At 42.8% G+C, this 24,306-nt stretch overlaps 1 protein-coding gene across 5 annotated transcripts in view; it reads right to left on the bottom strand.

Moving 5' to 3' along the window:
• The window catches only part of vwa5b2 (von Willebrand factor A domain containing 5B2), a 68,761-nt gene extending 46,326 nt beyond the window's left edge, over positions 1-22,435 (bottom strand). For all 5 annotated transcript variants that reach the window (XM_078410272.1, XM_078410274.1, XM_078410273.1 and 2 more), the window contains exons 1-6: positions 22,321-22,435; positions 17,110-17,326; positions 15,772-15,929; positions 9,458-9,589; positions 8,241-8,365; positions 6,372-6,548 (exon numbers count right to left, since the gene is read on the bottom strand). In XM_078410272.1, the coding sequence (XP_078266398.1) occupies positions 6,372-6,548; positions 8,241-8,365; positions 9,458-9,589; positions 15,772-15,929; positions 17,110-17,249 (732 nt within the window). In that variant the 5' untranslated portion in view covers positions 17,250-17,326; positions 22,321-22,435. The remainder of the gene's footprint in view (positions 1-6,371; positions 6,549-8,240; positions 8,366-9,457; positions 9,590-15,771; positions 15,930-17,109; positions 17,327-22,320) is intronic.
• Between the last annotated feature and the right edge of the window lie 1,871 nt (positions 22,436-24,306).

Below are 24,306 nucleotides of genomic sequence, written 5' to 3'. Positions count from 1 at the left end.
TCCAGTAACTTCACATGGCAGGGGATCGTAAGTATTCCTTATGATCTAATACCTTGGCAGCAAGTTCATTTCATGCTCTCACCTACTCTCTCTTTACTAACACCCACTTGGTTTCAATCAACCCCTGTGAGTTTTCCGAACACAAACTATGATATTGAACAAATCTGCAATTTATTCATCTGTCAGAACAGTTGCAATTTTTAACCCAATGGAACTCAAATGGTAAAAATGAAAACAACTTTAACGTAATAAATAACATAAGTGAGAACATCTGATTTGCCTAGGAAAGAACTGCAGATGCTGGTTTAAACCGAACATACACACAAAAAACTGGAGTAACTCAACGGGTCAGACAGCACTTCTGGAGAAAAGGAATAGGTGACATTTCGGGTCGAAACCTTTCTTCAGCATCTGAAAAAGGGTCTCGACCCGAAATGTCACCTATCAGCATCAATGTCAGCATCTTCAGCATCTGAAGAAGGGTCTCGACCCGAAATATCACCTATTCCTTTTCTCCAGAGAGGCTGTCTGACCCACTGTGTTACTCCAGCTTTTTGTGTCTAACATCTGACTTGCACCCGACCTCATCATGACCTGGCCATTGACACACTGGTGATATCAGCATTAAAAGCATACGTTCACCAAACACCATCCAACCCAAAAAATCAAAGGGAAATTGAAAGTTCTGATCATGTCTACATTAATGGCCTCCTCCTGCACCTATTGTCCATTGTCTATAATATTCATTAAAATATCTCAGATAGCCAAAAATAAAATGCTCAATATTTAATTTAAATGCCTTTACCTACTGACAGTTCTTGCTGTTGATCAGTAAATAACTAAAGATTAATATTAAAACAAAACGCCAGTTATCTCTCATAAGATAGCCCTTTTAAAAACTGATTATGGCGATCACAATGCAGTAACACAAATCATTTGAACAGAATTTCATGCAGCATCCAATCAGACACATCAAATGAAAGTTTAAAAATGATGTACTTTGCAATGAAACAAAGAAACAAGGTGCTGGAGTAACTCAGGGGTCAAGCAGCATCTTTGGAGAACATGGATAGGTGATGTTTGGAGCCGGGACCCTTCTTCAGCCTGATTGTGATGGGTGGGGGGGGAGGGCAAAGAGAGCTGGAAGAGAGGTGAGTTAAGATGAAACCGGGCAAGTGATAGTTGGATACAGGTTGGGGATGGGGGGGGTTGGCAGTTTGCTTGGCAGATGGTTGGACAAAGGTCAGAGATTACAAGACAAAAAATGTGAGTTAAGGGACAAGGATAGAAGAGGTGCTAATTGTGAAGCCAGAGGAAGAAATAAAGGTGGAAGGGGACAGGATTAGGTGGAAGAGGAGGAATAAGTCCAAATCCAGGTCATGCACAAGACGGGGGAAAAGAGTGGCGGAAGACAGAGGGAGGGGGTTGTTTATAAGTTAGTTACTTAAAATTGGAGAATTCAAAATTGAACTTTAAGTGATTTGGGTGCCAGGGGTTATGGGGAGAAGGCAGGAGAATGGGGTTAGGAGGGAGAGATAGATAAGCCATGATTGAATGGTAGAGTAGGCTTGCTAGGCCGAATAGCCTAATTCTGCTCCTATCACATGATCTTTAATTTTGCCAATTGAACAACAAATGTCATTGTAGAATATGCTGTTTTTAAAGTGTACATGTAGAATTTCTCCAGATGCAATGGGAATATTTAATTGTATAGTATATTTCCTTTGAAGGTTGATCCAGACCTCCTAACATTTGATTTTACTAATTCATAATTTTGATGTCCAAAATTCAGAAGTTTACATCTAAATTCATAATATGGCGCGTAATGCAACTTTTCAGCAAAAAAAAAGTATGCACGCCAAATGTGCATATGCGTTGTGCTACATTCATGTGTGAAAAATTACTATTATATCCAACAGTCTGTAGTTTTTGGACTACATGTACAATGTTAGGCCTATCATGAGTATATTCTGCTATTTACAGAAAGGATATTGAACAGAGATAATTTGTGCAACACAAAGAAAAAAATGTTTTGTTTTGCTTTTTCTATTTTGCTTTTTCCTTACACGTCCCCATTCTCTTGGTATTGAATAAAAGAACAATGGTCATAAAATGTATGACTAAGTTATGAAGAAAGAGTTGATATATGTGACTCGACTAAGCATACGGAAGTACTTGTTGAAGTAAATTTGCAAATTAATTGATAATCAGCCCAAAAAGGTGGTAATTGGCTTTTCTGCTGTGTTTTATATTTCAACCCCGTCTTAATTAATTAATATAGTTATATAATCTTGCACTTAAATTTAATATTTACTCATAACAGTTCCACCACTGATTTTCTGGCACTCTTGGTTCCAGAGCTTTGCTGGTTTATCCAGCAGGCCAAGGAAGTCGGCTATGGGGATTGACGTGCTGGCTCCAGCTGGGCTGGAGTTCCAGAGCCCCGGCTGCAGGTTGCAAATTCAACTCACCGATTGGGCATGGAAGTCTTGATGAGTTCGAGATTGGCTGCCTTGCCCAGCCTAGGAGCCACATTTTCGGGGAGACTTCCAGGGCAGGGGGATTTCTCGTGGAACCCCTAGCGAACCCTAGCGTCCGAATTGACAAATTGCAATTTCCGACTGTTTTGCGGAAAAATGTGAGGCGAAATCGGAATGGCGGGAATGTAATAATAAAGCGGAAACTTTCTGCCAAATTCGGGAGTGTTGGGATGGGTTTTGATCACTGAGAGTGGAATCTACATTGAACGTATTTATATCTTTGTGCATATTCCGTGATGATTTACTGTTACATCGTACCTCCAGTTGGCTGCTGGTAGGATTGAGTTTGGTCTCAGTGAAATGGATGCGGAATTTGACAGCAAATAATCTGGCTCTGCCAATATTAGAGTAGCAGAAGTTGTTTTCCTTTGGAATGGAAAGAATGGGAAATTTATGTTGCAGTCATAGTCATCTAGAAACTGTAATTGCACAGAGGGGTGGAATCGATGGGACATGCTCTGTTTGTGATGGACCTACAGATGGCAACTCCAGTTTGCTCAATGATCAGCTAATTGGAATCGAGGTTCATCACAGGTAGTTTGTTAACCATTGCATCTGGCGAGAGAATGCAATGAAGGAGTCAATGACCATGGTAAGGTAAGTCTGGATGTTGTCAATGGTTAGATGTCATCAAAGAAAAGCATTTAGATGTTAGCATACAAGATAAGAAATGACTGATGAAGCACTCCAGTAGTAATGAATGGAACTAAGAAGAGAAGACTTTGCTGCAGACAATTTGGTTATGGTTCGATACATAACAATGGAATCCACTAACAATAATAACCCATCTGAGTCAGAAAATGGAGGACAACGCCAAACGTCACAGGAAGATCAGGAAGATATAGAGGAATCTTGTATCATGGTCATGGTATCAGGAGATTGCATTTGTGACTTCGATTGGGTCTACTTCATTGCTGTCATGAAAACATGATTGGAAAGATTCCCAATACGACATGAGTAAGGTATGATTTGTTGTGTTTCCCTGTATCTAACGTGTAATGGAAATTCTATATGGAATAAGGAAAATCTTGTCACACAGTGAGAAGAACATTTTGTAGATTCAAAGTTGCAATGTTGTTTTAGATTTTAGATATTCTTGAGCTTCAATTGTTTGGTTTAGAAGATGTATGAGAGCTTTGTTTCCAGTACATATTTTCCTCCTAGCTGCCTTTTATTTTAACCACCACGTGTGTAGAAATATACATATTTCTCTGGTATGGTCCTAACACATTATTCTTTACTTACTGTAATAGCATGCTTTAATTCAAAGGGAAATTGATCAATTTTGATCCACCTTACAGTTAATATGTTCCCACAGCTAGAATCTATCCGATATCATTAGATAATCACATGACATGGCACAGGATGCTACTAGGATCGTTGTGGAGGCCTTACCAATCAGTCTTATTCCCCATCCTTTCAGTATGGTTTTGTAAATTATTTTTCTTCAATTATTTACTTAATTCCCATTTGAACACTGGGGATGTTGTTCTGGGATGTTTTTCTGTACTTCTATGAGTTACAATAGTTCTCCTCCACCTTTCCCATTTCCAATCAAAAATTCCTAATTTGCTCGTTCTGAGCCATTAGTTTCAATGGGATGAATTTCACCAGACTTTCTTCCACTAGGAAAGCGTCATTAACAATATGACACAATTCCTGCATAAGTTTCACAAAGGGGTGTGAGGAAGCTTGCGCATCAAGCCGGGATATATCGAATCCCAGCCATGTGAGTACTTTGGGAAGCACTCTTGTCATGAATTTTCAGCACAGATGTGTTATTTTCCATTAACAATTAAAAGCTTTTTTCTGGCATAAATATAGCTCACCCACTTCGTTGACCCCCAATAAGAAATTTTAGGTGAGTCAATGTTATGGGGAACAAGCAGGAAAGTGGAGTTGAGGCCATGATTTGGGAAGCTGTGGTTTTATTGAATAGCAGTACTGGCTCAAGAGATCTCATGGCCTTCTCCTGACCTCCATTTTTATTTCCTGATGATGTACTTCCTTTAATAACTGAAAATCAAGATATCTGATTTTTATTACGCATAAATGACTACTTTGGGACATAGAACTGTGCAGTGCAGGAACAAGCCCTTTGGCACACATCTATGCCAAACGTGATGCCAAGACCTGCACATAATCCACATTCTTACATTACCTGCATATCCACGTGTCTGTCCAAAAGCTTTTAAATGACAAAATCATATCTGCTTCCACCACCACTGCCAGCACCATGTTCCAAACACTCACCACCCTCTATGTAAAAAAACGCCCCTCACAACTCCTTTAACGTTTTCCCCTCTCACCTTGAAGCTATGTCTTCTAGTCTTTGACTTTTCCACCCTGGGACAAAGATTCTGACTGTCTACCTATTCTGTGCCTCGCATAATTTTATATACTTCTGAGCGGCCTAACCAAAGTCCTATAAAACTGCATCATGACTTCCTTACTCTTATACTCAATGCCCTGACCAATGAAAATAAATATACCATATGTCCTCTTTACCTGTCTATCTACTTGTGTTACTATTTTCAGGGAGATGCGGACTTGGACCATAAGATCACCCTGTATATCAATGCTGTTAACGGTCTTGCCATTAATTGTATATTTTCCCCTTACATTTGACGGCATTCTGCGAGGCTCAGTCATGGAGCTGTAGAGCATGGTAATAGGCCCTTTCAGCCTACCTTGTCTATGCTGACCAATATGACACACTAGGCTGGTCCCATCTCCCTGGAACACCCCTCACTTGTCAGAATTAAGTTCCATTTGCCAAACCTTGACCCACCTTCCCAATTGATCTAGATCCTGCTGCAAACTTGCCCTGCTTTGTTCCCTAAGAAGAGGTCCACTGTTGCATCCTCTCTAATCATCTAGCCTTCTTTATATTGATTATGGAGGTTTGCTTGGATATATTTAACAAACTCCTCCCCATCCAAGCCCTGAACACTATGAGAGGCCCAGTCAGTATTAAGTAGCAGAAATCACCCTCAAAATCGACCCTATTGTTTTTATAGCTATCTGCAATCTCCCTACACATCTGTTCCACTAGTTCATCCAACTCTCACGAGGCCCATGATACAGTCTTATCAAAGAGATAATTTCCTTCCTGTTTCTAAGCTCCAGTCATTTTGGTTGATCCCCCAAGAATATCCTCTCTGAGCACTGTTATAGACAATAGACAATAGGTGCAGGAGTAGGCCATTCGGCCCCTCGAGCCCGCACCACCATTCAATGTGATCATGGCTGATCATTCTCAATCAGTACCCCGTTCCTGCCTTCTCCCCATACCCCCTGACTCCGCTATCCTTAAGAGCTCTATCCAGCTCTCTCTTGAATGCTGTTACGTCCTCCCTGATCAAAATAGCAACCCCCCTCCCACTTTAACCTGCATCTCTAGCACGCCTGTAGCTTCCATACTCTGGAACACTGAGCTACCAGTCCTGTCCTTCTCTCAGCCATATTTCTGTTATGACTATTATACCTCAGACCATGAAATAAACCATTGGTCTTTCCACTCTCTTTGCCATGCATGGCCTGTCCTATCAGCTAATCTTGCTTACTTTGACTACGCTATTTGCCTCCAACTACTCATCTTTCACTCTGGGACCTGTCCCCCAATTTAGTTTAAACCCTTCCGAGCAACACCAGCAAATCCCCCCCAGAACTTTGGTTCCTCTTCAGTTCAGGTGCAACCCATTCCTCTAGAACAGGTCACCTCTGCCCCAGAAGTGGATAATAAATGTTGCTAGTTTTATTAACTTAGTACTCTACAATACCAAACCTATCTACACATTCAAAATTCATAGTTAGAGGTAAGAAACCCACTTTTATCTTCTCCATATTGATGCCACTCGTGCTCCTGCTTCTGTCGACAAGGAAGATAATTTCTCTGGTCACATTTCCAAAATCTGTTGGGATGTTATGGAGATCAGGGCAGAAGTTCAGCATCAGCACAGGATTGAATCTGATGTCTTTGTGAAAACGCTTCCGCACAAAATCAACCTGCAATGAGAAAGTAATTGTTGTGCCTGGTTTGCAACAGCTACAGTATCCTCCTTGCATGATCTTGCATGACCAGAATGCATAAAGTCAGCAATAGCAGTTAACTACTCATATAGCAAGCAACAAACTGCAAAGGAAGTGTAGCATTGTTATGTTGAAGCACATTGTATTGCAACAACCTCCCGCAGTCAGATAGTTGATCAGCTATACTTCAGCATTGTGAGTTGAATGTTGACTTGCTGCCTCATTATATCTCTAAATCTGTTGGTTATAATGTTTTGCCTCCTTGCATTTTGATCCCAAGCGAGAAATTATTGAATGCACGCAATACCATTTGAACCCTTTCAAATGGTGATGTTGCATTACAACTCACAAATGGCGATAGAGTCATAGAGTGATACAGCATGGGAACAGGCCCTTCAGCCCAACTTGCCCACACCGGCCAACATGTCCCAGCTACACTAGTCCCACTTGCCTGCATTTGGTCCTTATCCCTCCAAACCTGTCCTATCCATGTACCTGACTAGCTGTTTCTTAAATGTTGGGATAGTCCCTGCTTCAACTACGTCCTCCAGTAGCTTGTTTCATACACCCACCACCCTTCGTGTGAAAATGCTACCCCTCAGATTCCTATTAAATAATTTCCCCTTCACCTTAAACCTATGTCCTCTGGGCCTCGATTCACCTGCTCAGGGCAAGAGACTCTGTGCATCTACCCAATCTATTCCTCTCATTATTTTTATACACCTCTATAAGATCACCCCTCATCCTCCTGCGCTCCAAGGAATAGAGTCCCAGCCTAGAAACATAGAAACACAGAAACATAGAAAATAGGTGCCGGAGGAGGCCATTTGGCCCTTTGAGCCAGCACCGCCATTCATTGTGATCATGGCTGATCATCCACAATCAGTAACCTGTGCCCAACTTCTCCCCATATCCCTTGATTCCGCTAGCCCCTAGAGCTCTATCTCTCTCTTAAATTCATCCAGTGATTTGGCCTCCACTGCCCTCTGTGGCAGAGAATTCCACAAATTCACAACTCTGAGTGAAAAAGTTCCTTCTCACCTCAATTTTAAATGGCCTCCCCTTTATTCTTAGACTGTGGCCCCTGGTTTTGGACTCGCCCAACATTAGGAACATTTTTCCTGCATCTAGCTTGTCCAGTCTTTTTATAATTTTATATGTCTCTATAAGATCCCCTCTCATCCTTCTAAACTCCAATGAATACAAGCCTAGTCTTTTCAATCTTTCCTCATATGACAGTCTCTACTTAACCTCTCCCTTTCACTCTCATTATAGCTGGAGTATTCCTATAGCTCCCTAAATGGTGATGATTCAGGTATTAGAGGATTTATACTAATCTTGTATTTCATTGTTTTATGCAATATCTGTGGAAGGAAAGATATAGACAATACGCCTGGCAACATTAAGCTATCGCTGGATTTCCAGTCACGCTTGCTTCATTTTTATCTGTCAAAAGCTAATGGCTCTTTTTCCAAGGCATTAATAGGGTCGATAAAAGGTCTGGTACTTTGCAAAATTACTCTCATCGTAATATAGTGTCAAGTTTTTCAGGGAGATTTCTATTTATGCATTCCAGACAATGAGCCTGCAGCAGTTACATCTCTGCCATTAAATCAAAGTGCTCTCATTACTTTTTTGCATGCGTTACCTTAACAGACCGATTCTTACCCTTTTGTCTGCATTGGAGTTTTTCTTCATCAAGCGGATGAAATCCCGTCTATTTTTGACATGCCGTTCATACTCCTCGAAACTCATGCTGCCTTTCTCCAGCACAACGTGTGGGACATGGGGCTCTTGTGAAACAGAAAAGGTCATTAGGTGTACATTTGCAGTGCCTCTATAACAACATTCCCTCAAAAATCTGTTATGTTCAAGAATGTTCCTGTTAAAATCCCCCATTCTACAGATCCAAGTTCTGAAACATCATTCTCGGTGCAAAGTTCACAGTCACTTGCTGCATCTGCGAGAATTGTGGATACTGAGTGATTATTCCAAAGACAGTTTTGTTGCACGGTTAGGCCTAAAATAAACTGGAACAATATGAATTACCAGCCAAGCTTTGTTCAATACAAGAGTTCTCCTAAGACATCCCTTGTTAGAGATCTAGAAACGTTACGTATGGTAAGATGTTTGAGAAAAAATTAACTACAGTTGCTTTGGCCCATATGACGTTCTACTATGGAAATAGTATTTGATGTGACCCCTCCTTTCAATTTTTCCACCCTTTCAATGACAGGTTTATGCATGGAAATACAGAAATCTATTATAAATTAGAAGGAAGAAATGGTGGCACAGTGGTGCAGCTGGTAAAGCTGCTGCCTCACAGCGCCAAAGACCCCGGTTCGATTCAGACTACGGGTGCTATCTCTGTGGAGTTCTCCCTGTGACCGTGTGGGTTTTCTCCAGGTGCTCTGGTTTCCTCCCACATTCCAAAGACGTGCAGGTCCGTAGGCTTCTATAAATTGACCCTGGTGTGTAGGATATGAAAGTGGGAGTTTTGGTCTCCCTCATCCTAGAAACAAAGGTAGTTTCACTGGCTACTGCAAATTATCCTTTAGGCAATGGAATTAAAGGGGAACTCGAAGGACAGGTGAGAAAGAATAAATTACATGGGGAAAAACAAACAGGAATGAGACTCAAGGGATTGCCCTTGGTCAGAGACAGTAGGTATCCAAATTGGTGAATGGTCTCCTTCTATAAAGTAATACATAGGTAATCGGATAAGCTGAATCACTGGTACATAAAAACAATCTGGGTGTAAAACAAGGCTTCCACCAAAATGCACCTCAATCCCACCAGGCTGGTTAGTTTAAGATTATCCTTCCAGTCTCAGATTTGGCGTGGCCCACAATCCTCCATCTCACAGTACAATGGGAAAGGCTTACCGCTTGGATGCAATATAATCCGGAGGTCCCTGTCGTAGTGGTGTTTCTCAGCCAGTGTGATGTAGAGTGTGGAAGCAGACCTGGCGATGGGATCGGCTCCAGCCCGTAGTGCGTGCGTGGGACTCTCCACTCCTGCAAAGCAAGCGCAAGTTAAGTATAGGGGCCATTTAGGACTGAGATGAGGAAAAACTCTTTCACCCAGAGAGTTGTGAATCTGTGGAATTCTCTGCCACAGAGGCAGTGGAGGCCGATTCACTGGATGTTTTCAAGAGAGAGTTAGATAGGGTGAACGGAATCAAGGGATAGGGGGAGAAAGCAGGAATGGGGTATTGATTTTGGATGATCAGCCATGATCATATTGAATGGCGGTGCTGTCTCAAAGGGCCGAAAGGCCTACTCCTGCACCTATTTTCTATGGTTCTATGCAAGTAAACTTCAGGAAAGTGAGGTTGCAGAATGTTCTGCAGCTACCCACTGGCTGGGATGGGTGTTTAACGACACTCTTAAAAAGCAGGGATCAAACTATTGAATATCTTCACCATGCCTGCTCCTATTGCAACATTTCTTTCAGCCTAAGAGGACATACCCTTTGTGTGTGCGTTCCACATTTCAAACTCATATGCTGCCACAGTTGTAACATCTCTCCTTCAGGCGATTCCTTCCCTTCCTGAAGATGTCAGACAGTGCTATCCTGTGCTTGCTTGATAGCTGCCTCCATTTGCCTGGGTAATATCAAATCCCTGCTTGACACTCAGTTCAGTTTAGTATATTGTCACGTGTACCGAGGTACAGTGAAAAGCTTTTTGTTGCGTGCTAACCAGTCAGCCGAAAGACAATACATGATTACAATCAATCCATTTACAGTGTATAGATACATGATAAGGGAATAACATTTAGTGCAAGGTAAAACCAGCAAAGTCAGGCCAAGGATAGTCCGAAAGACATAGTAGGGACAGAGGTAGATAGTAGTTCAGCATTGCTCTCTGGTTGTGGTAAGGATGGTTCAGTTGCCTGATAACAGCTGGGAAGAAACTGTCCCTGAATCTGGTGATATGCGCTTTCACACTTCTATACCTTTTGCCTGATAGGAGAGGAGAAGAGGGAGTGGCCAGGGTGCGACTGGTCCTTGATTATGCTGCTGGCCTTGCCGAGGCAGCGCGAGGTATAAATGGAGTCCATAGAAGGGAGGTTGGTTTGTGTGATGGTCCGGGCTGCGTCCTCAATTCGCTGCCAATTCTTGTGGTCCTGGATGGAGCTGCTCCCAAACCAAGCTGTGGTACATCCTGATAATCCCTGTTTGACACCCAGTCCCACCCCTCTGAGTTACTGCCTTTTAGCAGGTACATCTTGGATTCGACAGGCTATGTCATCCAGCAAGATCTCCTGTAAACTTGTGCCATACTCACTGAGGGCAGCATCCCATCTTAAATCTGTGGCCAAATCCATGGGTGCTGATTAAACACACCATGGAACGAGAGGAGTGGGGCATTTGGCACCTATGTTGTTCAACTCGTTTATCAAAATCTTCAAACGTTTGTCTGGAGCCAGCAACGTGAATTTGCATGTATGAGATGGAAAGTGAAATGGACTTCTTTCCCCTCCTGGAACATCACTCTCAGCAGCAAACAATTCTCATCAATTCTAATTCAATCCATTTAATTGTGCAGGAGTCCGTGGCCTGACTGTAGTTAACTGGACTGTGCCAACACACACCTGGTGCAATTGCAAAAGACAGAGTAAAGGACATTGAACTCCACCTCAGTAATCCATGCTGCTCCACAACACAAGCAAACAAAACTACAAGTCTCATAGAAGCCGAGCCACACTCACTTCTGATAGTGACCCCATTGCTACTTATCAACACTGTTCAATGTACTTAAACACTGAACAAAAACAAGAGCCAACAATTCCAAGAAGATTCTTTTTACTTGTCCCCTTGTGCATTGGAGTGCATGGATCACAACATATGCTCTTTCCCCTTCCCATATTGGTAAAACCCAAACTAGGATTTCATTTTCACACGATGAGAACCGCATTCTGAGCTGGCTTGCTGGTTCCCATCTCCTTTCGTCTCCATAGTCGGCACGGTGGCGCAGCGGTAGAGTTGCTGCCCTACAGCGCTTGCAGGGCCAGGGATCCGGGTTCGATCCCGACTGTGGGTGCTGTCTGTACGGAATTTATACGTTCTCTCTGTGACCGCGTGGGCTTTCTCTGAGATCTTCGGCTTCCTCCCACACTCTAAAGACGTACAGGTTGGTAGGTAAATTGGCCTGGTATGAATGTAAATCGTCCCTAGCACGTGGCGGATAGTGTTACTATGCGGGGATCGCTGGTCGGCACGGACCCGGTGGGCCGAAGGGCCTGTTTCCGCGCTGTATCTCTAAAACTAAAAACTAAAATGAACGATTCTCTCTGAGCAGTTTTTGACTTCCAGTTTAGCGTCTCTTTCTCCCTGCTGAACCTACTTCCAACCCCCCACCCCTAACCCCATTAAAGTAATTGCATTTCACTGTAAGAGCGACATCTTGTATTCAATTAGATCTGCTTTCTTACAATCCAATACTTAAATTTATCGACAAAAAATAATGTGACCCTCATTATCATTCAGAGCCTCACCGCACTGTGCTTACACAAGGAGTGATTAACTGCATTAGGGCATGCGTTGTATGGAAACTCCTCAGACTCCCCCTGTCAGAAGTAATTGTGTTTAGCAGAGAAACTGCGGGAATCAATCTGGTGGATTGACTTAAACTATTGATTATTTCTACCTCTCTGTGCCTGTCCTGAATAATTCATAAAGATCATGAATAATTAGAAATTCTGGGGGAGAAGAAAAAAGGACATCTCCAGCTAAATTCAATTTCTTGCCACGTTTTATGGAGAAAGGCGTTTAACTATTTAACTTCCTCCCTTCCCCGTGAGCTTTTAATTAAAAGTGCTAAAATAATTGGATCAGGGCCAAGAACTGGAAGGAGATTAGCCTGTGAACCTTTGCTTTTACATCATTTGCCTGTCAAACGTAATGTTTACTGTAGTTAATTAAAAACATTGAAAATGCAGATATTCCAACCTGTGTTCAGGGAGAGCAACCCACACACTGGAAAAGACTACACGCAACTAGGTGTAGTCACAAGGTGTAGTTAAAACACAAGAGAAAATAAAATCACAGCAGCTAACTGCGTCATCAAATATTCCAAGGCGTGGTGAAAATAAGAGAGTAATGGGAATTTGACCTAATTGAATAGACGGTTGAAAAACTGTCTCACCTGCCTTCTTCTGACTTTTTTGGTTTTACTTAAGACAGGCTTCAGCAATGGCACAATGGTTCAATTACTGTCTAGTAACCAAGTAGTTAGAATGAACATGAGCTCATATCCCATTGTAGCAGCCATGGGGTATAAATACTGTTAATAGCAGAATAGCTGAGCTTGGTCATGGCAAGCACAAGGCTGCTTGACTGTGTCCTTTACAGTAGGAAATCCCGAGCCTTGCAGCAATGTAGTTGATATATAAAAGCCCCCTGAAATGGCCTATCAAGCTATCCATAAAGCAGTTGGAGGCGGGCAATAATAATGACCTTTGCAAAAGTGCTAACATCCTGTGAAAGGATTAAGTAAGAGAAATGGGTGAGGGATGGGTGACTAAGCCGGTTTCAGCTGGAGGTCTGCGTTTATCTTCACATAAGCCATTTTACTGAGCCCGAGGGATGCCTGCTGGGTAAAAAGAGGTGAAAAGGGCTGAGTAAGTGTGAGTCCAGCACTGCTTGTGAGCAAGTATCACACGAGTCTGAAGAAGGGTCTCGACCCGAAATGTCACCCATTCCTTCCCTCCAGAGATGCTGCCTGACCTGCTGAGATACTCCAGCTTTTTGTGATGCCTTCGATTTGTACTCAGCATCTGCAGTTATTTTCCTGCAGAAAGTATCACACAAATGTGATAACCGTGACTTACAAAGGTGGCAAAGTGCTTTCACACGTGCTCGGGAGGCTCTCCCCTTCTGCAGGAGCAGATGTGTTTTTCACATTGCACTTCCATCCAGATCCATAACCGGTAATTCCACCAACATATTCCAATAATTCACAATTACTCCCTGAAAACACAAGCTCCCTGTGCAATCTCTCTCCTCGGTAGGCATATCCCGGGGAGCCACGATGTGGTGGGAGTGTCCCGGGGAGCCATGCGTGGGGGGAGTGTCCCGGGGAGCCACGATGTGGGGGGAGTGTCCCGGGGAGCCGTGCGTGGGGGGGAGTGTCCCGGGGAGCCACACGTGGGGGGAGCGTCCCGGGGAGCCGCGCGTGCAGTAGGAGTGTCCCGGGGAGACGTGCGTGTGGCAGGAGTGTCCCGGGGAGCCACGCGGGCCCGATCCACCCGCCGAACAACTGCGGCGCCAATGACTATAAGGACAACCGAAGACCGGAATGCACCCCGGCAGGCTCGACTCGCCCCACAGCCCTCCCAGCGGGCTGTGGTGAAGCCTGGCAGCAAGGCCAGTCTAGGCCGAAGGAGCCTCAGCGGTGGTGGCGATGGGTGTCATGGCGGTGGCAGCGTGGGCCTCGGCGGCGGCGTGGGCCTTGGCGGCGGCGTGGGTCTCGGCGGCAGCGTAGGCCTCGGTGGCAGCGTGGGTCTCGGCGGCAGCGTAGGCCTCGGCGGCAGCGTGGGCCTCAGTGGCAGTGTGGGCCTCGGCGGCGGTGGATGAGCGTGAGGGAGGAGGGGAAGACAATGGGGACCCGGAGTGGGGGGGGACCATCGTGAGGGACGGTGGGAGAACAAAGGGGGACCTGGTGTGGGGGAGGGGGGTGCACTCTAGTTTAGAAACCTCTGTCCAGAGGCCAAGTCTGCGTCTGTTTGTTTGTTCATTTGTTCCGGTGAAGGCGATGTGCACACAACAGCCAGCCAACAAACAGTCACTCGTCTTTTTCTTGTTTTGACTTTTAATTTCATGTTTCTGTGTACCCTGTGTGTTGTGACTGTCGGCAGATCCATTTCCTTCCGAGGATGAGTAAAGTTTTATCGTATCGTATCGTACCGTATATACTTTCCCTTCATAAAACACATTCTATTATTTCAGATATGATCTCAACCCACTGAATATATCTTACTCCAAAACAAAGTAGCCATCTGAACAGCATCTTTCTCCACCCTATCCCAACTTCGTTGCTTCCTTCCCTTAAACACTTAGTAGGTAAACGAACAGTAAATGAACAGTTTGCTCAAGGGCATGCCACAACAGAAATCATGTGCAGAGGTACAACACTGTGCACTATTTGATAGGCCTACACTGAGAAGATTCAGACTGTATGAAGGAGCAAGGAGAGGGATGATGGTTAATGGGATGACTGGAATGGAGGCGATGGCTACAACGGGTCTTTGTGGCCAACTGCAGCTGGGAATGTAAAATGGTGCCAAAATGGCACCTCTTGCGTATGGACCCAGTGGGCTGTTGTGTACATTCTGTGAGGATTGTGCTTGTGTATGGCGATAGTCTTGCTGAGCTGTATGCAAAAAATGTATTTGACTGTAACTTGGTACACGTGACAATAAAGAAACCATTCATCAGGTCTGGATTGTGAAAATAGTGTGATGGTGTGGTGGCATTTATTGAAGGGATGCTTTGGATAGTCAGAGATCAGTGGACGATTGCTGGTGGAGCAGTAAAGAAATGATCACTGTAACAAAGCAGTGTAGTGTAGGTTTACTAGGTTAATTCCAGGAATGGCGGGACTGTCATATGTTGAAAGACAGGAGCAGCTAGGCTTGTATACACTGGAATTTAGAAGGATGAGAGGAGATCTTATCGAAACATATAAGATTATTAAGGGGTTGGACACGCTAGAGGCAGGAAACATGTTCCCAATGTTGGGGGAGTCCAGAACCAGGGGCCACAGTTTAAGAATAAGGGGTAGGCCATTTAGAACGGAGATGAGGAAAAACTTTTTCAGTCAGAGAGTTGCAAATCTGTGGAATTCTCTGCCTCAGAAGGCAGTGGAGGCCAATTCTCTGAATGCATTCAAGAGAGAGCTAGATAGAGCTCTTAAGGATAGCGGAGTCAGAGGGTATGGGGAGAAGGCGGGAACGGGGTACTGATTGAGAATGATCAGCCATGATCACATTGAAGGGCTTGAAGGGCCGAATGGCCTACTCCTGCACCTATTGTTCGAACAGACCAACACTAAAACCATTTCTCTGTTTTGTAAGGTTCTCTCAAGATGGACGTGGACCTTATCCAATGAATGCTTAATTAAATATTCCTCCTTTAAATGAGAAAGGTGAACATTGATCACAGAAGACATTTTAAGCTTTCAGACATTTCCTACCTGCCAGGAGACAGGGTCCACGCACCAGCATCTCAAAGCTGAACTCGTATGGTGCTGGGTTGAATACTTGTTCCGTGAGGATCTCTAGTAGGTTTTGGTGATCATTCAATTTCTCTACTCTCGTAACCCCCGCTCCAAAGCAATTGGCAGACCTAAAGCTGTAGTTTGGGGAAAGTAAAAGAACATGAAAGATTTAGGTAAAAATATAATTTAGAAAGAGTATAGCAGAGCAGAAACAGCCAACAAAATGGAGATTCCCCAACAACAGCAGCCTTCCGAACTTGGTTGCTGTTAATGGTTACAATTTCCGGTTAGGAGTCGGGTCAAATTTATTGTGACATGCAAAGGAAGGTTAAGTACGTGTACAATGATAGATTTGCTTGTATCAGCATCACGTGCATGTGCACTCAGCCAACACACAGTACATAAATTATACATAAAATGACACATGAATTATAAAAGGCATTGGAAAGAAAATAATGGTATTTGTGCTAAACACAAGTAGAAGAAGTGGGCGGCACGGTGGCGCAGCGGTAAAGTTGCTGCCTTACAGTGCTTTCAGCATCAGAGACCCAGGTTCCATCCTGACTGCAGGTGCTGTCTGTACGTTCTCCCCGTGACCTGCATGGTTTTTTTCTGAGATCTTCGGTTTCCCCCCAAACTCCAAAGACGTACAGGTTTGTAGGTTAATTGGTATAAAAATGTAACTTGTCCCTAGCGCGTGTAGGAGAGTGGTAGTGTGCGGGGATCGCTGGTTGGCGCAGACTCGGCGGTCTGAAGGGTCCGTGTCCATGCATGCTCAGATTCATATATCAACCTCATAGCATTTGCATTCAAGAGAGAGCTGGATAGACGTACTCCAAAGACGTACAGGTATGTAGGTTAATTGGCTGGGCAAATGTAAAAATTGTCCCTAGTGGGTGTAGGATAGTGTTAATGTGCGGGGATCGCTGGGCGGCGCGGACCCGGTGGGCCGAAGGGCATGTTTCTGCGCTGTATCTTTAAATCTAAAAATCTTAAGGATAGCGGAGTCAGGGGGTATGGGGAGAAGGCAGGAACGGGGTACTGATTGAGAATGATCAGCCATGATCACATTGAATGGCGGTGCTGGCTCGAAGGGCCGAATGGCCTCCTCCTGCACCTATTGTCTATTGTCTATTGCCTCAATATCTCATTAAATGCATCTGCGTCGCTTGTTTGTTTCTTATCTTTCTCTTGACCCCTTGGGTCATTTTGTTACGTCAAAGGCTCAATATAATCCAAATGTTTGGTATTGCGGTGGTAATATGAAATTTGGCCACAGGACTCCATGTGGAATCATCCCCTATCTGGACTCACCCTTCTTCATCTCTTCTTGTCGACTCCAGCTTCCCCTCATGGCTGCATACACGAGGCATTAACACAGGGGGGAACAACACCTGCACAGTGCCATTTGATTGTGTTTGCAGCACCTGTGTAGTACTGAGGAATATCGTCATGACTTCCCGTGGACCAATTAACCCAGTGCTCACAATGAAAGTCGTTCTATCCACGTCTTCATCCAATATCAGATGACCTGCGAACAATGAAGACTCAAGTTTAAGGTGCTCAAGTATTCATTTCCAAAGCTGCTTTGAAAGCACAGCTAGTAAAGAAAAATTAGTGACCTCCATTAAAAAAAAACTACCAACCACAAGGGCAGTGAGCTGGAACTCTTCTTTTGAGGAAAAGAAGAATAAATTGGCGCATTCAAATATGTGGAATGGGGTGGTGAGCAAGAATTGTTTTTATTGGTATTGGGCCCTTGATTTGTGTTGCTCAATAGGACAAGGGCCTTTATGTTCCAGTTACATTTACTCTCTCTAAGGAGGGTGAGGAAATGGTGAAATTAGCTGGAAAAATGGGACCTACTGAGGCGATTAAATACAGGATGTTGCAGGATGGGCTTGTGATCTATCTGTTCGACTTGGTCATTGCCCAGAGTTAAAATTCAGAATTCATTTATAGTTATATCAAGAATATGCAAATATAAAGGAGGATAGTAAAAGCTTCTTTAGGTACATGAAGAGGAAAAAAAATAGTTAAGACAAATGTGGGGTCCCTTGAAGACAGAAGCAGGTGAATTTATTATGGGGAACAAGGAAATGGCAGACATGTTGAACAGGTACTTTGGATCTGTCTTCACTAAGGAAGATACAAACAATCCCCCAGATATTCTAGTGACCAGAGGTCCTAGGGTGACAGAGGAACTGAAGGAAATTCACATTAGGCAGGAAATGGTGTTGGGTAGACTGATGGGACTGAAGGCTGATAAATCCCCAGGGTCTGATGGTCTGCATCCCAGGGTACTTAAGGAAGTGGCTCTAGAAATCGTGGACGCATTGGTGATCATTTTCCAATGTTCTATAGATTCAGGATCAGTTCCTGTGGATTGGAGGGTAGCTAATGTTAGCCCACTTTTTAAGAAAAGAGGGAGAGAGAAAATGGGAAATTATAGACTAGTTAGCCTGACATCAGTGGTGGGGAAGATGCTGGAGTCGATTATAAAAGAAGAAATTGCGGAACATTTGGATAGCAGTAAAAGGATCGTTCCGAGTCAACATGGATTTACGAAGGGGAAATCATGCTTGACTAATCTTCTGGAATTTTTTGAAGATGTATCTAGGAAAATGGACAAGGGAGAGCCAGTGGATGTAGTGTACCTGGACTTTCAGAAAGCCTTTGATAAGGTCCCACATAGGAGATTAGTGGGCAAGATTGGAGCACATGGTATTGGGGTTACGGTGCTGACATGGATCGAAAATTGGTTGGCAGACAGGAAACAAAGAGTAGAGTTTAATGGGTCCCTTTCAGAATGGCAGGCAGTGACTAGTGGGGTACCGCAAGGTTCGGTGCTGGGACCGCAGCTATTTACAATATACTTTAATGACTTAGATGAAAGGATTAAAAGTAGCATTAGCAAATTTGCGGATGACACAAAGCTGGGTGGCAGTGTGAGCTGTGAGGAGGATGCTATGAGGTTGCAGGGTGACTTGGACAGGTTGTGTGAGTGGGCGGATGCATGGCAGATGCAGTTTAATGTGGATAAATGTGAGGTTATCCACTTTGGTGGAAAGAACAGGAAGGCAGATTATTATCTGAATGGCGTCAAGTTAGGAAATGGGGAAGTACAAAGAGATCTGAGTCTGAAGAAGGGTCTCGACCCGAAACGTCACCCATTCCTTCTCTCCCGAGATGCTGCCTGACCTGCTGAGTTACTCCAGCATTTTGTGAATAAATCGATTTGTACCAGCATCTGCAGTTATTTTCTTATACTACTGAGTGTCCTTATTCATCAGTCACTTAAAGTTAGCATGCAGGTACAGCAAGCAGTGAAGAAAGCTAATGGCATGTTGGCCTTTATGACAATAGAAGTTAAGTATAGGAGCTAAGAGGTCCTTCTGCAGTTACTTAGTGAGACCGCACCTGGAGTGCTGTGTGCAGTTTTGGTCTCCAAATTTGAGGAAGGATATTCTTGCTATTGAGGGCGTGCAGCGTAGGTTCGCTAGGTTAATTCCCGGAATGGCGGGACTGTCGTATGTTGAAAGACTGGAGCGGCTAGGCTTGTATACGCTGGTATTTAGAAGGATGAGAGGGGATCTTATTGAAACATATAAGATTATTAAGGGATTGGACACATTAGAGGCAGGAAACATGTTCCCAATGTTGGGGGAGTCTAGAACCAGGGACCACAGTTTAAGAATAAGGGATAGGCCATTTAGAACAGAGATGAGGAAAAACTTTTTCACTCAGAGAGTTGTAAATCTGTGGAATTCTCTTCCTCAGAAGGCAGTGGAGGCCAATTCTCTGGATGCTTTCAAGAGAGAGCTAGATAGCTCTTAAAGATAGCGGAGTCAGGGGGTATGGGGAGAAGGCAGGAACGGGGTACTGATTGTGAATGATCAGCCATGATCACATTGAATGGCGGTGCTAGCTCAAAGGGCCGAACGGCCTACTCCTGCACCTATTGTTTGTTGTCTATTGTCTATATCATGTTTAGAGAAGTGTATGAAGTCACTGAAAGAAAGTAAAGTTTTATATAAGGTATGGCACGCGTTCACCAAATAATAGCAGGGTTAGGCAACCATGGCTTGAAGGGGCTGTTATCATTGGGGTAGATAACAACAAAATCTGATAGTTTTTAAATGTTTCCGTGTGAATAGAGGCAAGGTCATTCTTCCATTTGGGTAGCCATTAATGATGGAATCTTTTGTTTCAAAAGTGCCAAAAATGCCCACTTTGTTTGGAAAGCTGCATGCCAATTTCTTGAGGATACAACACTAAAATACCAATAATATGTCATAATCATCCTTTCTATTTAACGAACTGGTGTGGAATATGGAAATAGTGCAACGATGGTGAGCACAGTAATTTTTCAGAAAACTGAATAATGAATTATTCAAGATTATACAAGGCACAGATGTTAGCAATATCTTTACCGGATGCAAACTGCTTGTTTCTAATTGTTATATTTTTATTCCCAAAACAAATTCACGCATATTTTCTCAAACCATTTAATACTTCAGCTGTTGGGATAATATATATTTGAGGTTTTTTGGAAATATGATCAGTCTTAGTCCCTATCGAATGAGGATGCCTTCTGTGTTGCCGATTGGAAAACCTGCACTTCCCTCAGGTAGAAGGGTAATGTCCACATGTATCCATGCATTTCATAAGTTCATAAGTTATAGGAACAGAATTAGGCCATTCGGCCCATCAAGTCTACTCTGCCATTCAATCATGGCTGATCTATCTTTCCCTCTCAACCCCATTCTCCTGCCTTCTCCCCATAACCCCCGACATCCGTACTAATATCTATTTCCCCTGTCCTGTGCTTCTTGTGTTCTTTCTTCTGGGAAGTGCCTTCAGTTTAAGTACATGTTATGTTGTGTGAGATTCCTACAATAAGCCCATTATCATTACATTCAGGAGTTGTGATAACCTTAAGAGTATGTAAATATGCACAGATAGAAGTTTCCATATGAGTGAGAATTAAGTTGAGGAATAATGATCACTTTATACAAAAGCGTACACAAAACTCTAGATATTTCATGTTTAGAGAAGTGTGTAAAGTCATAGAAAGAATGTGACGTTTTATAGAAGGTATGGCAAATGATAGCAGGGTTAGGAAACCATTGCTTGAAGGGACTGTTATCATTGGAGTAGACAACAAGGAAATCTGATCATTTTAAAATGTTTTTCATGTGAATAGAGGCAAGGTCATTCTTCCATTGAGGTAGCCATTAATGATGGAGTATTTTGTGTGAAAGTGCCTAAAAAGACACTTGAGAGAGGGAAAGAGCTGATGTGTGCTGTGGTTTGTTGGAGTATGAGATTCTTGGCCACCTTGAACATTTGGAGCAGGTGACCTGCAGTGAATTATTTTAAATTATTTTAGAAAAGAGACAGTGCAGACACCACAGGTCAAGGACGACCTTCTCTACTGTTAGCAGGTATGATTCAATGTATCTAGTCGTTATATTGTCCTGGTTTATTTCCAGTATATGAAAATAATAAACACCTTGAATATCCCATTAATAAGAAATAATTTAATAAATATTGCTTCTTAAAACTAGTGTAGATCCATTTAATTCAGATCGTGGTTTGTTCAGATGAATCCTTTTTGTTAACGTACTGATTAATTATGTATTTTAGATTGGTGCAATGTATTTCTTTTCCTGTGCTGATGTGTAACTGACCCATTACTAGATTAGCACATGCAAATGCTTTAAGCAAAAGTCATGTATATGCAAAATTAATTGAGCAAGGGATTTTCATAAACTCAAAGCAATTGCTCTAATATTTTCATGGTTGAATTTTAAACTTTGACTTGTTGCAAATCAGCCTTTGAAATGGATGAAACAATTTTATACACATCCTTTGAAATATTTGCCGAAGAGAACAAGGTCAATAAGAAGAGTCTTTGTAAATGTTCTATTAAGAAACCCCAACCATAGAAGAGACTCAAGGTGCTGGAGTGACTCAGCAGGTCAGGCAGCATCTCTGGAGAACAAGGATAGGCAACGTTTCACAGAGTGCTGGAGTGACTCAGTGGGTCAGGCAGCATCTCTGGAGAACAAGGATAGGCAACGTTTCACAGAGTGCGGAGTGACTCAGTGGGTCAGGCAGCATCTCTGGAGAACAAGGATTGGCGACATTTCGGGTCAGCACCCTTCTTCAGACCCGAAACATCACCTATCCATGTTCTCCAGAGATGCTGCCTGACCCACTGAGTCACTCCAGCACTTTGCGTCTTTTTTTGCCAATCAGCATCTGCAGTTCTTTGCGTCTCCATAAACAAGAGACTTATTGGTTATGTCTTGAACTACTTCTTGGACAGTAAACGCTAGCTGTTATTAAGGAGGCAGCGTTAATAAAAAAATGCAAACACTACAATTCAGTTATCAGTACAATTCAACATTTGCGCACACATTAAACTAACTTTGAGATAATACAGTGGCTGCAGATTTATTTTTCTAAACACCATCAGTTGAGAGTAAGAGTGGAAAGTGTTCTGCAGCTTTCACTTACCATTGTTACATTGCAGAGCCTGGGTGGCACGGTTGTAACAATCAAAACAGCAATCTTCAGCTCTTGCCCGGCTCTTTACCTGGATGGTCACCAGTCTTCCTGCTGTCAAAGCTTCAAAGGCAACCACCACCTCTGACTCCTCCAGCAGGTAAACAAACACACCTTGAAAAAGAATCAAGACTTCCAAAAACACATTTTGGTTTCTAGTGCAATTACAATATTTTTGAATAGATAGTAACAAATTAATGTTAGTCGCCTTTCAGCTATTGTGGACCAGCAGTAAAAGAGGAACCGTGGTAAACATAGAAACATAGAAAATAGGTGCAGGAGGAGGCCATTTGGCCCTTCAAGCCAGCACCGCCATTCATTGTGATCATGGCCGATCATCTACAATTAGTAACCTGTGCCTGCCTTCTCCCCACATCCCATGATTCCACTAGCCCCTAGAGCTCTGTGACTGTGTAAAGAATGTTGCCACAACGATTTGGTAGATTCTGTTTCGTGGACTTCCTCTTTTCCAACCTCAGTTGATATTGGGATCTTTTACGCCTTGCGGCTACAGATTTGACAGATTAAACTGTTCAGACAATCAACTGCAGTACTTTCACAGGCAACCGAGACAAAATAAAAAACAAAATCAGTGATTTCTAAATGGTTCCATCCGCAAAGGCGGTAAGGGCAGAACTTGTTTGGAAGCATATTATCAGCAACAGCATCTCCAAAACTCTCACGTTTAACCATGCCAATGCAGGCATCAGGAGTAGCAATCAGCTTTATGTGGCAGTCACAGTTAACCGTTAAATTCTGAGTTAAATTCTGGTGTACTCTAATGGATATTAAAACGTCACACAGAAAAAAGAATACACATCAATTAATCTTAGTTCAATTTTGTTTATTAACAAAGGAATTGCTACCTCATTTTATTTATTAGCGCTATATGCAGCCCATGTTTTGTGATTCTTGTTAAAAGAAATAACACGTTATTTATACGTTATAACATAATACGTTACCCCTGTTTGTTTGGCCAATATTGGGAAGCTCGACAACAGGGAATGGATTTTCTTGCTCCGAAGAGAAAAATATATCCTCAGTTAATTCACTCTCAACAGATCTGATGTGAGAATTCCGAATGTAGGAATATGGGATGTACATATGTCTCTCCGAGCAAAAAAAATCTTCAAACGGTTGTAATTAGCTGATATATATTATCAATACCATCCGCCATGTTTGCACACATGGCGATAGGTAACAGGGCATTCTTTTTAAGGAGTGTTTATTCCCATGTTTTCCTGAAACTCATTTTGCACAACTGCATGGTCTCTCCCTTGGACCATTGCGACCAACTAATGCTCTGCAATCCAATGTAGAAAAGATCATTTGCTGCGTGAAATATTTCAAGAGCAGTGTTTTAATCTTCTTGATGAATGTTGGTAGCAATTGACTTATCACAAAAATGTTAGTACTTTGCTCAGATTTATCTAGGCTACCATGAATACAGCGATTTAAAATAAACAAAAGAGGTTTCAAAAACAACCATAGACAGCTGCAATTGGTGTGCAGCAATTTCTTGTAAATTGAAAAGAATAATTTTCAAATGTTTTTGAAGTGTGTCAATCAATGACACGGGTAAATTGTTTAATTCGTAGAGCTACAACATGGTCTTAACACTCAACTATAATTAATCTGAGCTGAGGAAATGCCATCTTTAGGAGATGGGCCAGCTTCTTGTGTGATATTTCTTGAAAGGCACAAAAGATTGTGGAAACTGGGTTTACACTGAATCTAATTGGCATTTAAAACCATGTTAAAATCACATTTGGGTGATAGGGGTGATGAGTGGTACTCTACACACCAATTGCCATTTAAAACCACAACTTATAACAAACAAGTCAAACCCAAAGGAAACCCTTGTTTTTGATATTTTCCAAGCACTTGCATTCCTTAATGCCAAATACATTTGTTTCTTCTGCCATTTGCATTGTATAT

Source organism: Rhinoraja longicauda, chromosome 13 (assembly GCF_053455715.1).
Source record: "Rhinoraja longicauda isolate Sanriku21f chromosome 13, sRhiLon1.1, whole genome shotgun sequence".
Lineage (NCBI taxonomy): Eukaryota > Metazoa > Chordata > Chondrichthyes > Rajiformes > Arhynchobatidae > Rhinoraja > Rhinoraja longicauda.
This window is presented reverse-complemented; position numbering and strand designations above follow the sequence as displayed.